A 15,500-nucleotide genomic window follows, 5' to 3' on the forward strand; every position below is an offset into this window, starting at 1 on the left:
TCCCTGCAGGAGGCGCCGGCCCCAGCTGGGGAAGGAGGATGTCCTGTACCGAGTCTTTCCCTACTCTCCCGCGGGTCGGGTTGGCCCAGAGGTTGGGGAAAGAGCAATGTCTCGGCTGCACTGGTTCTGGGCGCGGGGCCGACCGCCTGGGCAGCGTGCGCTCGTGCGGCGGGAGCCGGTGCCCTCTGGTGGCTGCAGAGGGGAGCGCGCCGCTTGCTATCTGGGGCTGAGCCGGCCCGGCCCGCTTTGGGATCCCAGTTCCTGGCGCGCTGCCCGCTCTGCACCAGTGCGCCCTCCAGAGCCCACTGCCTCCTGAGCGCCACTGTCTCAGAACCTGCCCCCAAAGACTCTAGTACCATTTTATGCGTTAATGTGAATTCCAGTGGCCGTTTCCCTCCGCCGGAAGCATTTTAATTGTGAGGCTTTCAGTTCAAATTTGTGGAAGGAAAGGCACTGATTTGGTCCAGGGTTGCCCTTAAAACCCTCGTGGACTCATTGCAGGCACTGCTGGCCCCAAAGGACACCCCAGAGCCAGACCGTTCGTGTCATATACCCTACTGTGACAGGACTGTCTTTTCCTTGTGCTGATGTTTTTCCCCAGGACTCCCCAGGAATGTCAGCGCATTTAGCACCCTGTTGTTCTTCCAGCGGATTCGGAGACTACCTTCTGAGCTCTCTGTCCTGGGAAGCCCTGATTAAACAGAAGGGTAGGAGAGATTAACAAGACAAGCCGGGCCTCCTGCTTTCCAGGGAAACTGGAGCAGCCTCGGGTTGGGGGTGGGGAGACATATACTTATTCCTCGGAAAGGAGCCTTAGAGCTAGGGGGACCCTCGTTGCCTAAGATACTTCAGAATTGCAGGAGACAACATGAGAGGAGGCTAGAGTTCCTGCTCATCCCTCTTACAGAATGTATTATCCAGGCGGGAGCTTTAACCACCGCTTGAGGCTTGGGCACTCCCTAGAAGATTAGGCATCGAAAAGCAGGTGGGATTATCGAGGAGGGCTGAAGGCTTCTGGAAGGGGGCTGTCAAGTCTGGGAATGCTTCCTACCTCATTTGGTTTTTCCTCTCCACTGCACCACCCAGAAGTGGAAGGCTACCTGCTCTGCCCATCTCCTGCCCCTGCCTCCTGCCACCTCGTCCACCCCTTCTTCCCTTGTGGAACCAGAAGAGGAGGGCATGAAGAAGACAAGGAGTTTCTGACAGTGACCATGACTTGTACCCCAAACATGTATCTCAGAAATATCAGGTCCAGTGGGGAGAAGGGATGGTGTGATCCTCTATCCCCTTTTTGTTTCAGCTCTAGTTTATTGAGGTCCTATTGTGTGCTGGGAGTCCCTAAGTGATGCAAATAGTTAAGGCGCTCGGCTGCTAAGCAAAATGTTGGAGGTTTGAGTGCACCCATAGGCACCTTGGAAGAAAGGCCTGGCAATGTACTTCTGAAAAATCAGCCACTGAAAACCCCATGGAGTTTTCTACTCTCATACTCATGGGGTCACCACGAGTCAGGGGCCAACGACAACAATAATTATGTGCTTGGCACTATACTAAGCACTTATATGTATTTTCTCTCTTAATCATTGCAAATATGTATCCTTATCTTTGTTTTACTGATAAGAAAACATCTAGAAAGGTGAAATCCTGAGATAAGCTAGGCAGGGCAGCCCCATATACTTGAGCGGGTTTTGAACAAGGCCACCCAGCTGTGGAGGCAAGAAAGAACTGGAATCAGTCCTCACCCTACTTGCCCATCAGCTGCCCTTTTTCTAATTCTCACAAAAGTCCTTATGGTCTTGCAAGGCCCTGAAGCCTGGAAGTCAATGGCTTTCCTACGAGAATGCATCTAGCAATAGAAAACATAGAGAATGCATCTAGCAATAGAAAACATAGACGTTGGCTTGGTTCATCTGATTTCAAAGTGTGTGTGCCTAAGCGTTATCCTGAACTTTCTTGTAAGAAACACTCTACATACGCTATGAATTTGCCAGAACAGTGACAAGATGCAGACTCACAATTCAGCCCTGCTTGTCCTCCCTGATCTGTATTTTGTTTACCTCTGGCCACTTTCCTAATTCATCAAAGTCAGTCTGTTTGGGGTTTTGTCTCCTTCCTAACTGGCTCAGGGGTAAATCCCACATCATTCCTCTCAGCACTAATTACCTCCTCACCTAATTGAGGAACAAGGTCTTGGCCCATCATCCAAGTCACTGATGAAGCTGCTGTAGCCTTCTTGGCCCTTGATGGGCCCCTGGTGAGCTTCCCTTGGTACCACCCTGGGCTGGTGTGACACCTCTGATATCCAATATTATTTTGCTTCTGCTGCCAGGAGCGTTCACTCCCAGTCGCTGTGAGGCCTGGACCACATTTTCACGGTTTACTGAAGGCGTGCTATGTGGGAGAGAGGCCAAAGTCGTGCAGAGGTCAGGAGACATTACCCATCATGCTTCCTCTCTGACCACCAGGCCTGACTCTCAGCCTCAGGAATACTTGATTAGTCTGGCCATTTTTCTTATTTATCACACTCTGTGGCTGACTGGAGGAGCCGTGGTGGTGCAGTGGTTACGTGCTCAGCTGCTAACCGAAGGGTCAGCAGTTCAAAACCACCAGCTGCTCCTTGGAGACTCTGTGGGGCAGTTCTACGCTGTCCTATAGAGTCACCGTGAGTCGGAATCGACTTGACGACAGTGGGTTTCGTTTTGGATGGCTGATTGCCCTGTTTTCTGTTTGCACAAAGTTTTTGCAAATTGGATTTCTGAAAGTTTTCCCAGTATTGTTCTGGTATTGTTTTTAAAAAAAACCACTTGTTCATTCATCAGGACATATGTGGCACTTACTGAATCTGTTGTACCGTGGTAGGACATTGTGGCTGTTTTTGAGGCTGATTCTTAGTGATTGCCTGACTAACCAGCCTTTAAGAATGTCCCAAGTATTTCTTCAAGTTAAAGAATTTAGGTTGTTTGTTGTTAGCTGCCATTGAATTGACTCCTATTTGTGGGACCTCAAGTACAACAAGAACAAATGTTGCCCAGTCTAGTGTCGTCCTCACAACTGCCAGCAGGTTCAAGGCCATGTTGCAGTTACTATGCTTCATTGGCCCTCTACTTCACCAAGTAGGATGGCCTCCTCCAGCAATTGATCCCTCTTGATGATGTGCCCAAAGCAAGCAAGTGGGACAATGTTCTGTTGTGATCTACAAGGTTTTCATAGGCTAATTTTCAGAAAGGAGCCCTGGTGGCACAGTGGTTAGGTGCTTGGCTGCTAACTGAAAGGTTGACAGTTCGAACCTACCCAGAGGCTCCATGGGAGAAAGACGTGGTAGTCTGCTTCCATAAAGATTACAGCCAAGAAAACTCTATGGGGCAGTTCTACTCTTTCACGTGAGATTGCTATGAGTCGAAATCGACAGCACCTAACAAAAACAAAAACAAATTTTCAGAAGTAGATGGTCAGGCTTTTCTTCCTAGTCTGTCTTAGTCTGGAAGTTCCACTGAATCCTATCCATCATGGGTCACCCTGCTGGTATTTGAAATACCGGTGGCATAGCTTCCAGCATCATAGTAACACGCAAGCCACAAACTGTCTGACAAACCAACAGACGGGTGGTGGAGAATTTAGATTAGATATAAATAATTTCCTGATAGCAGCCCAAAAATTTCATCTAAGAGAGCCAAGTAGAATTCCTTCTCTGGGAGTCTTTTAAAATAGAGTAAATCCCTTTTTACTTGAGATGACTTTATGCTGTCACTGCTTAGAAGGCAAGAGGCTGGGTGAAATGGCCATTGCAAGGACCTGCCAGGGAGTCTGGGAACCTCATAGTCCTGCCCAGCCAGTCGCGAGGCGAATAAGCCTTTGTTGAAGGAATCAGTGGGTCGACAGCTGAGAGTACATCACCCACAGCGCCATATACCGTATGTCCTCAGGCTCCCTCCTGTCAAATACATCTTTGCCCCACACTGGTAAGTGGAGTAAGGACTGGCAATAATTTCTGCAGTCCTGAAGATTTTCTGAACCATTCTCTTAAGGCTTATCTGTTGATGAGAGAAGAATAAATCATGATCACCTGGCAAGTGTAGCGGGCTGGGAAGCAGCTGGCTCTGCCGCATGGCGCTGCCCTCTCTGCAGCACCATCATCATTCTCCACCTCTGCTCTTCTGCAGACATCACTGGACAGGGAGGCAAATCTACTTGGTGCCAAAAGAACCATTTTTCTTAAAGCCGGAGGCCCCCCTTGGTCCAGAAAGATGCATTCAGACAGGTCCAACACACAGGAAGAAGACATGTTGTTGTTGTGTGCCATCGAGTTGATTCCAACTCGTAGCAACCCTATAAGACAGGGTAGAACTGCCCCATAGGGTTTCGTAGGCTGTAATCTTTATGAGGAGCCCTGATTGCGCAGTGGTTAAAGTGCTCAGCTGCTAAATGAAAGGTTGGTGGTTCGAACCCACCAGCCAATCTATAGTCTACTTCTGAAAGATCTACAGCCTTGGAAACCCTATGGGGCAGTTCTGCTCCATCCTCTAGCATTGCTATAGGGTCACTATGAATTGGAACTGACTCGATGGCAACAGGAGTACATCGCCAGGTGTTTCCTCTCACGGAGCCACCAGCCTTTTGTTTAGCAGCCGAGCACTTCAACCGTTGTGCCACCAGTGCTCCTTGGAAGAAGACATGGGCAGCACAAAAGAAACAGAAGGTGGACGCCTCCCATGTAGCCGAGCAGGGTGAGGGAGGACTCTTCTGGGCTGTGGGATCACTTCCCAGGCCATAAGACCCAGGTACTGAGATAACAAGGAGATAAGCACTCCCGGGGTATGTGGCACAGAGTGGAACAAGCAGCAGCCCTTGGCTCCCTGGAAGAGTTCATCTCCAGCGAACAAAACAGGCATTATGAAAGCAGCAGGGGAAGAGCGGACTCATCTCTCTCTTTCAAGCACAGCTCTTCACAGAAAGGACAACAGTGAGTGGGTAAATGCAACTAATTGTAAACTTGGGGGAGTATGTAAACAAATCTCTTAGCTGAAGGGGAAGGAACTTTTGGGGACTTTGGCTAACCCCAGGTAACTACCAGAAGTGTTTATCACCTAAGCAAACAGAATAATAAATCCACTTAAGTCAGTCATCTGGGTGTTGCCAACTAACCACACTCTCCCAGCCCCTAACTGCACATGGATACCTCTACTGGGATGGCAGGGGTTAGATAGAATCTTCTGGCTTATTTCCAGAAGGGAAATAATCAAACCTGTTATTTGGGGGTCCGCTGCCATCAGAAAGGGGCCCTTACTCGCCCAGGGCTGGACACTTTACTAACTGAGGAAGGTACGTGGCAGAGGAAGTGAGGGGGTGAGGAAGGGACAAATGGGAGAAAGCAGAGGACAGTACCAGGGCAATGGCTCCAGACGCTGTGTGTCTTGCCCGCTGGGGTATAGGTAAATGCAAGGGATCGGCATGCCAGCCAAGTAGGGATGAGGAACTCTCAGCAGGTTCTTAGGTCAGCCCAAGCTCTTAACTTGAAAAAGATCGGATCTCTGGATTGGCTTTCCAGATCGCATGGCATCATCTTGCAATCATTTCTTCCTTTGTTCATCAGTTTAGGATCTCAAGGTTGTCCCCAGTAGCAGTGAAGAAAGGAGGCTAAATACTCGGATGAGCTAATGACTAGCATTTATCTGGGGGATGTGGGTGGCAAGGTCAGATCAGTGTGATTCAAACTCCTCTCTTTCATTCCCTATAAGAATGTATTTGACCTTCTCACTATCATTGAGCTGCCTGCTTCCTTTATCTCCTTTTAATTTGCAGCAGAAGTACCTTCTCAGCCCAGCCCCAAGTTTTGGGGAAGAGAAAGAACACCTAAGAAGAAGCTATCAGGGGCAGCTCCCAGGTTCTACCTGCTTCGCTCTATCTGTAGCCCCTCTCCATTAACAAAGACCCTTGGAGTTCCCACCCCAGAAGAACTCAGTCTCCTTCTCTTCCCACCTTACCTGGCATCAGGGGCATTTACTCAATGGCTCAGCTCCTTTCCAACTCATCTGGTCTTTGGAATCCTTTGAAACATTGTTGATCAGAATTTTTTCCCTAACACCTCCCACTCCTCATCCAAGAAAACTAAATTCCAGAGGGCTGCACATCATCAGCCTTCCCATTTCTAATGGGTCCCAAGTTCACACCCTGCCTGCAGATACTGGGATGAAAGTCCAACTGAGTTCTGGGAGTGTTTCAGTGAAGAGTATGAATGAGCCATACTCATTATGTAGTGGAGAAAAATCTAACTTAGGAGATCAGTCACTGACATCAGCTGGCCTGGCACATGCTCAGTTGCACACAACTTGGAAAAGGCATTACCAAGGAGATGAGTCCACTGACACTTTCCCATATGGCCACCTGTGCTCTGGTGGCTGCTTTCAGGAGCACACCTTGGGCTGGACGTTGACTTTAGGGGAGGAACGCAGTCTGTACTATGAGTATTTGTGGAACACTTGGCTCAGTTCTTAGGAGCCCTGGTGGCGCAGTGGTTAAGAACTTGGCTGCTAATCAAAAGACTGGCAGTATGAATCCACCAGCCACTCCTTGGAAACCCTATGGGGGCAGTTCTACTGTCTTATAGGATCTCTGTGAATAGGAATCAAATCAACAGCAGCAGATTCAGTTTTTGATTTGGTGACTCAGTTCTAAGTGTATTTCAGTTTGCACAACTGCTGTGGATTATTCTGTCACAGGCCCCATGTCTCTGTCTGTTAAGGTCATGAGTGCTGAACGCATGCCCACGGTACTGTTCGTGGAAACTGGAGCCTTTCTCTTACTATACTAGCTCATGGAACAAGAGCTAGATCTGGAACTTGAAAGTCCTAACTTCTTTCCTGAACTTACTTGGATTCACAAAGAAGTGTGCTAGAGAAGGCCACTCAGGTGCTAGGGAATCTTCTCACCTGGCTAGCGGTCCATGTATTATAAACACTTGAAGTTTAATTTTTCTAAAGAAATAAAAGGCAGCAGATCAGAACAAGGGTGCAAAAGTGAATCAACAAAAGCTTCTTGAACAGGCTCTTATAATATGTATTTTTTAAACCAGGTTTATTGAGATATAATTTACATACAATAAAATTCACCATTTTAAGTATACAAGTAAATGAGTTTTGTAGTTTGTGTTTCTTTAAAAACAAGTAAGGGAATGACCCTAGGAGAACTCTCTAGCACAGGGTTCTGCATTTTTTACCATTTAGAAAAAAATAGGAATGCAGAACTAATTTCACCAAGCAGCATCTATTATGGGTTCTTCTTGTGCTCTCTTAAAGGGCTTCTTGTACTAGTCTTCAGCAGTATGTGAATGCTTTGAAAATTGCCATTAAACAGAAAGTCACCGCAGTTTAGCTGTATCTCAGACACTCCGATCAAGGCGGAGTTGGCAATGATTTGGGTTATTACTAAAAACCACGCTTCCAGTTTCCCTTCACATGGGACACGAAGCCACACCACCCTTCCTGGGGCCAAGAAAGCATATGGTCCTAGGTGACGTCTGGCAATGTTCATGATGTCTGGCAGCAGTCTGGTCCGCTGCTGTGTGCCCTTCTCATTGGCACAGATCTGTAAATAACATCTGTGATCCTGTTTCAAAGTCAGAAAAGGGGCAGAACCTGAGGGATTGCTAAAATAATTTCATGAACAAGTTGGTCAAAGAAATGATCTGTGAATCTTTAGAGAAGGGAAAGCCAACCAGCCACGTGGACAGATAAGATTCCTCCCTTGCCAAAAACAGCCTCTCTTTCATGCGCTACATTGTCTGCAGGCATGTCAAAGCCAGATTCTAGATCATTTGGCATTCAGATAGCTAAGTAGGCACCACTCTCAGCTCAAAGATGATTGGGGGGCTGGCGAGTTAGCATTCTACCCTCCTGCAAGGAGGAAAAGGAATCTAGTTCAGGGACCAGAGCAAAGCTTATTTTTCTTATCTTTCAAGACCCGGAGACAGAATACTCCATAGTCCCACAGACACAGGGTCCTTCTGCATTACAGAAGCACAGAAATCAAATGCACATCCATTGCAGGAGAAATAGCAGGGAAGTGGGGCTAAGGTGACAGATTCTGAGAGTGAAAGTGCACCTGTGTGCTGTCTTCTTAAGATTCATCCTCTCACCTCCAGCCTTGAGAACTGCCTATTTACATAACTAGCTGCCTAAAATGGAATATTAGATAATGTTACATGGCAGCTCACTCAATTTGAGCCCATCCCTAGGATAGGAGAGTCATCCAGAAGCCCTCCAACAGCATGTCGTGTGGCACACTGGCCCAAAGCCTCACCTTGGCATGGCGTTATCTGTCAGCACTCCTGAGCTAAGCAGATGTCAGACCCGATCGGGCTGGGGTGGGAGACTGGCTGAAGACTGGGGGGAGGAGAAGTGATTCAGCAAGTGGCACCCTGAACTCAGGGAACAAGCATTTCTTCTTCTTTCACAGTGGGTATCTTGTCCTGCCCAAGGTGCTGTTTCAAGACAGCTGACATATAAGGACTGAGAGGAGGGAGTTGTAGGTTCTATGGGGACATAGTGCTGATGCTGTCCCTGGCACCGTGCCAGCCTCATACCCCCTGCTGGTCCTTTCCTAGGCATGAGTCTCCCAGCAAAACTGGACTCACGCTGCTAGCTTATAGCAGTCATATAAATAAGTGATAAGGAAGTGCTCTGATAATGATAAGCCAGGAGAGATTCTCCATGGACCAGATGTATCAAAGAAGGCAATTGTGTGTGTTTGTTCATTTGTTTTTCAGCATTCCGGTTCCTGTAGTCAGTTTAGAGAAAATTCCTAACCTAGTGAAGGCAGATGGTGCCAATGTCAAAATGAACTCGGCAACCACTACTGCAGTCACGTCGTCCTCCACCTCGTCCTCTGCTGTCTCCTCCCCACCTTTATTTAAGCCGGTTTTGATGTCCAAGCAAGTGCCACCTTCACCAGAGAAAATCTTAAATGGCAAAGGAATTCTGTCAGCCACAATAGACAAGAAACAACAAAATGGCACCAAAAGCAGCAACAAGCCTTACAGGAGACTTTCAGGTACGTGTCCATGTCCTTAGAGTCTGGGTTATGACTAGATTGAAGTCGAATCATTCATAACCAAGGAGTGATGTAGTCTTGTAATTAAGCGGGTCTGTTTCATTTTAAAGGGCACGTGGAGTTGACCTGCAAACGGAACTCCCCCCAACCAAAAAAAAAAAATGCGAGGGAGAACTGGTTCTCTTTTTTCCAGGCAGATGAGGTCTGTTGCTCGGTTCATTGCTTCACAGGAGTTACTGTGGGGACCAGGAGGCAGGATACTCTGAATCGACCATAACAGTCCATGGTTTTTGTCAGCAGTGTGGTTCTGTACAGCAGTGTCAGGCTGACAGGCTGAACTGCCCTGGCTTCCATAGACCGTTCTGCTGTGATATGGAAAATGCACAGCGATATGACACAATAGCTCACGGCAGGCTGTGCTCCATAGGAATACGCGGCCTCTGCCCTTTGGCCTCATTGGTTTCCAGGTTGATTCTAGGGTCTGGGACTAATACCACCTTTCCCACAAAATCAGGCTGGAATTCCTATTTGGGAATGCTCAGGCCAGCACAGCAGGTGGTGGATCTCTTTCAGGTCTGCTCTTTGGTTGTCAGAGCAGGCACTTAGGGTGCCCAGAAAGGTAGCATATAACTATTTCAAGGAATGATGACTCCCTTGTCAGAGGGTCCCCATGTGGATGGTGTTTGCTTAGGCTTTGCTGTAGAACTAAATCTGGGAGCTCTGCTTTCTCCAAAAGACTAAAAAAGGCTGTAAACTTCATAACTTCTTCACACACTGTGGGTATTTATCTAATGGTGGCCACGAAAAAAAAAAAAAAGAAAGGCTAACTATATCCTCTGGTGTAAGCATAATTTTTAAGCACCCCGAGAATTTTGGGCAGTTTTTACTTTCTATGTTATATTTATCTGTATTTCTAGTTTTCCTAAAATGAACACGTCTTACATCTGTAACTTAAAAGAAAAAAAATATAAAATAATTTCTTCAAAGTACCTCAGGCCCAATGCATTCAAATGAAACGGGTTTTGGAGCCTTGGTGGTGCAATGGTTAAGCATTCAACTGTTAACCAAAAGGTCGGTGGTTCAAACCCACCAGCTAACTCCATGGGAGAAAAGACCTGATGATCTGCTTTGGTAAAGATTACAGCCTAGGAAACCCTATGGAGCAGTTCTACTCTGTCCTATAGAGTCCCTATGAGTCGGAATCAACTCGACAGCACACAACAACACTATTCACACACCATCAAGATAAAAAGGTAGAGTCTGGTCTTCCCTTTGAGTGAGGTGGCACCTGGCTTTTTCCTGAATGGAAAGTTAGATTTCACTCCGCAGAGGTGGGTGTCATCCTCCCTGGAAGACTGTTAGGTCTGGGCACAGTGTCCAGCGCCCTTGGTTCCTTGTCATGGCAGAAGCATGACCATAGTGTCCAGCCTGCACCCTAACCTGCAGTTGTTTGGGGGGCTGCTGTCTGTTGTTTTTGCGTTGTGTTTGGTGGTTTTGTCGGGTCTTTTGCTTGTTTCTACCTTGCTTTCACGTGGGCAGCCAGCTCCTAGCCCCAGCCAAACAACCTGCTCCATTCCAGGCCAACATGAGGTGCTGGGCATGGGTCTGACTTTGACAGACAGATGCAAGGAAGAGAAATCCGTGCCAGACAGCCTAGGGCCTGGCACCTGGCACCTTCACTTCTTGGTGGGCAGGGAGGGCTTATAGAAAAGGGCATCTCCAAGCCTAGCAGTTTTTTATTAAAAGTGAAGCTAAACAAAGAGGACGAAAGTAAAAACAGGGAGGGGGCATTTTGATAGGCAGCTAGGGGATCTGTCTTGGATATAAGAATAATTTTATTGCATATATCATCACCACAACAACCCCATGACCCCAAATTTTTTTGTTTTTACAAATAGAACTCGTTATTTATTTTATTCAGAGTTTACTCCATCCATTTCAGACAATTTTTCAGGCTAGGTATCCTCTTTTTAATTTATAGCCATTCAGTCTCTTGATGACATTCCACCAAGTTTCCATAGACCCCCACCCACCAACACCACTACCAGTCTTCCAGCCTGCCCAGAAGAGCTTGTCAGTAGTTCAGGTGTTTGTTGGGTGCCTTCCAGAGAGGGCACAGGCCAGCTGAGAGGGGGAGCTTTAAAGCTTCAAAGGTTATTTAGAGATCCCTTCACATCCCCTCATTTTCCAGGTGAAGAGGGCACTTTTGTAATCCCAGGAGGTGTGAAGGATCCACAGTGGGCAGAAAAAGAACAGATTCCTTAGAAGTAACCTCAGCACGAGCCACTGACAATCCAGTTGGAAGGCAGGAGCTTGGGAAAGCCTGGCCTCCCTACATGGCCATCATTCATCCCAAGGGCACGACCACCCTGTCTGAGCCTCATTTGGAGTGTCAGGCCCAGGACTGGGGGCAGAGCGAGCTGTGAGATTAGCAGGCCTTGTCCTTTCTGCAGTTTGCTCTCAACTACTAACCTAAAGGTTGGCGGCTTGAACCCACCCAGCAGTGTTGTGGAAGAAAGGCCTGAAAGCCAAGAACACTCTGTGGAGCAGTTCTACTCTGTAACACATAGGGTTGCCATGAGTTGGAATAGACTCAATGGCAATGAGTTTGGGTTTTTTGGTTCTTTCTGCACCTTCAACGTCAGATGCACATAAAAAACACGCCCAAACTTTCCCCTGCCCCCGCTGTGACACCACCAAAATGTCCCTGAGTCAGGTAAACAGTTTTCTGGGCAGTGAGCCTGCGTGGAAAGCCTTGTGCTGAGGACTTTGCAAAGCTTGAGGGAGGCAGGTCACACTGGCATGTCAAGGAACAATCTCCTGTTTAAGTGGCCAAAACTAGCAGGAAGGCAGGGCGGGGATGGACGTACTCCCGGAGCAGCTCTGGAAAAAGTGGCCCTCCAGCCTCAGGTAGCTCTTCCTGAGCTGCAGCCAGCTTTGCCCAAAGTGCCAACTACCTGTGAAACCATTTCAAATAAAATAAACTGTCACAGCAGCAGCATGCTCCTTCCCTCTGTGCTCGCCCCCACCCCAGCCCCTGTGCTCAGTGCTGCATTCTGCATCTCTGCTGGACTTGGGGACTGTGGGTTCACAGGGGAATGCCATTTTCCTCTGAGCGGTTCTTGAAGCAGTTTAGCAGCCGGTTGGAAAAAGAAAAAAAAAAAAAAAACAGATTGCCTAACAATGTCTCACTTGTTGGTGCAAATGTGCATTTTTTTTTTAAATGTAGTCTTAATGCCAAATCCTATTTAGTCTCCTTCTTTCTTATATTTTTTGTTTGTTTCTTAAACCAGAGAGAGAATTTGACCCAAATAAACACTGTGGAGTATTGGATCCCGAGACAAAGAAACCTTGCACAAGATCCCTCACCTGCAAGGTATTTCTCTTTCCATAAAAAATACTTCCTGCTCTCGCTGGGGCCTTTGTCGAAATGTTTGCATGCCACTCTCTGCACATGGCAGGGTGTGGAACCTCGACATGACTCCCAGCTGTTCTTTGTAAGGGAAATGCTTTCTTCTCTTCCATGACAGCAGAGTGCCTGCCTCAAGCTGGCTGGCTTTTTAAGAAGGAAAAAAAAAATAGGCTTCCCCTGTTACTTGTGAGGCCAGACAGTAAATTGTATTTATAGGCACTCACAGGCGGTTCTAAACCCTGCTACAGTTTAATGTATGCAGGAGCGGCGGCGGCGGCAGCGGCAGCGGCGGCGCCCTGGAAGGAGGGGAGGATGATATGCCGCGCCCCTGATCCAGCCACACAGGGTGGCCGGGGAACAGCGGACCCCAGGCAGCCGCCATTGGGTAGCCCCAGCCCCATATCATATTGAACTGCTAGTGCTTCTTGGGATCAGGCTGTGGCCCTCTCTGCTTGGTGGCTCTGTTTGTCTGGGCCACATCCAGCCTCCAGCCTGCACCTGGATTAACTCTAGCATCCCCGCGGCTGCCTTTCATCAGAGAGGCTTTGATGGGTTCTGCGCTGAAGCTCGTCATCTTGTGCCAATTTCTGGAGGAAGCTTTGGCTTCTTAATGCCAGGAGCGTAGGGCATGGTTGTGTTTGTGTGGTCACTGCCTCTTCGGAGCCACAGCACAGGAGCTGATGCCTGAAGTTAACTGACTTGTCAAGCACCTCTAAATGCCCATGAATTGCTGTTTCTGAGATCGAGGGCCTGGGGAAGCAGGTTTATGTGCTGATCAAAGAGGCTGTGCTTTTCATCTCTCTTCTCCTTAGACACACTCGCTAAGCCATCGGAGGGCAGTCCCAGGCCGGAAAAAGCAATTTGACCTCCTTCTGGCGGAACACAAAGCCAAGTCCCGGGAAAAAGAAGTTAAAGATAAAGAGCATCTCCTGACTTCAGCAAGGGAAATACTTCCATGCCAGTCGGGGCCAGCACAGGAGTCTCTTCCTGGATCTTCAGGGAACTCTGGGCCAGAATCTAAAGTTGCATCCCCTGCAAAATCCAGGCCTCCCAACTCCATACTTCCTAGGTAAGTCCCACTGTGGTGGTAGTAGCTCTGAGCCCTTGGTCAAGTTACTTGCCCTTGTTGGGGTGTGCATAGTCAGATCATGTGTTAAATGGAAGCCATAATCATTCTACCTCATAAGGCTGTTGTGAAGTTTAAGTGAGGTCACGTGCATAAGGAGTTCAGCCCAGTGCCTTCCACGTAGCATTCAACACGTTTTAGCTGCTCCCATCATCATCAATGTCATCATCGTCATCATCATCCTTCATGGGTAGACCTCAGTATCCACAGTATGTGTTTTTGCAAAGCAAGAAAACCAAAACCAAATCAGTTGTTTGTTCAGTCATTTGCAACTCATGGCAACCCCGTGTGTTGCAGAGTAGAACTGCGCTCCATAGGGTTTTCAGTGGCTGTAATCTTTCAAAAGTAGATCACCAGGATTTTCTTCTGAGGTGCCTCTGCATGGGTTCAAATTGCCACCCTTTCAGTTAGTAACCCAGCCCTTAACCATTTGCATCATCCAGGGACTCCTTACCGAGCAGGACTGAAGTAAATACCTGGAAGGATGACACATCAGCCACCAGGAAACTTTCTGGCACCTGGGTTTTCATATTAGTTGAAGTTTCCTGGAGCAGGGAGTAGCGAAAACCTGGGTGGTTGAGTGATCAGCACACCTCAGGGACTGTTTAGGCCATGCTAGCCCATTTGCCACAATATGTTGTGAATTTTCCTACAACTCTCCTATGAGAAGGGTGAAGGGGAAATTGGCATAACAGAGGCTACCTGTCCTCAGAGCTCCCTCTGCACAAAGAAAGCTGCTCTTGTGAGCCACTGATCTAGCAGATCCTCACCCTCGTCCCTTCTGCTTTGGTGCGAGCCCGACCCAAGTTTGACAGCCAGAGTCCCTCTGTGGGAATGGCTGATCTCAGTTTCAGGCATTTCGGAGAGGGCATGGTCACATGGAATTGTCACTCCCATACATTTCCATCATCATAACCATTATCATCCATTTTCACCCTCTTCCTTGCTGTGCCTCGATTTGTCATCATTTTATGATTACTTCTTACTCTAATGGAAACCCTGGTGGTGTAGTAGGTAAGAGCTACGGCTGCTAACCAAAAGGTTGGCAGTTCGAATCCACCAGGCGCTCCTTGGAAACCCTATGGGGCATTTCAGCTCTGTCCTGTAGGGTCACTATGAGTCAGAATCGACTCGATGGCAACGGGTTTGGGTTTTTTTGGTTTACTCTAATGCAGATGTTGATTAAGAATATTACTCTCGCTTTAGAGCTGAAGAGAGAATTCTGTCCCAAACTTTCTGGGAGGGGCTCCAATTCTATATACAGTGGTTTCCAATTTTTTTCCTTTAACTGTAGAACATTTTCATTCCAACAACATCTTACATGAAACCCAGTACAAAAGCAGATGTGCCTCTTCCTGAAGCCAGCTCAGATATACTCTCCTCACACAGAGCCCAGGACCCCTGGAGGGATTACTTCAGATTCCCCAAGAATTCCAGGGAACCCCATTTGAAAACTCTCTTTCTGTTATCCATTTCTCCATCTATTTTTTAAAATACGTTTTTATTTTGGTGGAAGTATACACAGCCAAAGATACCCCTTTCAACAATTTCTGCATTACAGTTCAGTGACATTGGTTACATTCTTCAAGTTGGGCTACCATTCTCACTATCCTTTTCCACATTATCCTACCATTATCTTTTTTTTTTATTGTTGTAGTTTAAGTGAAAGTTTACAATTCAAATTAGTTTCTCATACAAAAATTTATACATACATTGTTATGTGACCCTAACTGCTCTCCCTTTACTGTGACAGTAGACTCCTCCTTTCCACCCCTGATTTCCTGTGTCCATTCAACCAGCTCCTGACCCTCTCTGCCTTCTCATCTCACCTCTGGACAGAAGCTGCCCATTTAGTCTCATGTATCTACTTGAGCTAAGAAGCACACTCTTCACAAGTATCATTTTATGTCCCATAGTCCA

The 15,500-nt window shown here is 47.4% G+C and overlaps 1 protein-coding gene across 3 annotated transcripts in view; it reads left to right on the forward strand.

The window, feature by feature from the left end:
* Positions 1 to 15,500, forward strand: part of ATXN7L1 (ataxin 7 like 1) — a 287,619-nt gene that overhangs the window by 247,311 nt on the left and 24,808 nt on the right. For all 3 annotated transcript variants that reach the window (XM_023737059.1, XM_004382608.2, XM_004382609.2), the window contains 3 exons: positions 8,759 to 9,042; positions 12,336 to 12,418; positions 13,267 to 13,523. In XM_023737059.1, coding sequence (XP_023592827.1) covers positions 8,759 to 9,042; positions 12,336 to 12,418; positions 13,267 to 13,523 — 624 coding nt within the window. The remainder of the gene's footprint in view (positions 1 to 8,758; positions 9,043 to 12,335; positions 12,419 to 13,266; positions 13,524 to 15,500) is intronic.

Source organism: Trichechus manatus, unplaced genomic scaffold (assembly GCF_000243295.1).
Source record: "Trichechus manatus latirostris isolate Lorelei unplaced genomic scaffold, TriManLat1.0 scaffold00096, whole genome shotgun sequence".
NCBI lineage: Eukaryota > Metazoa > Chordata > Mammalia > Sirenia > Trichechidae > Trichechus > Trichechus manatus.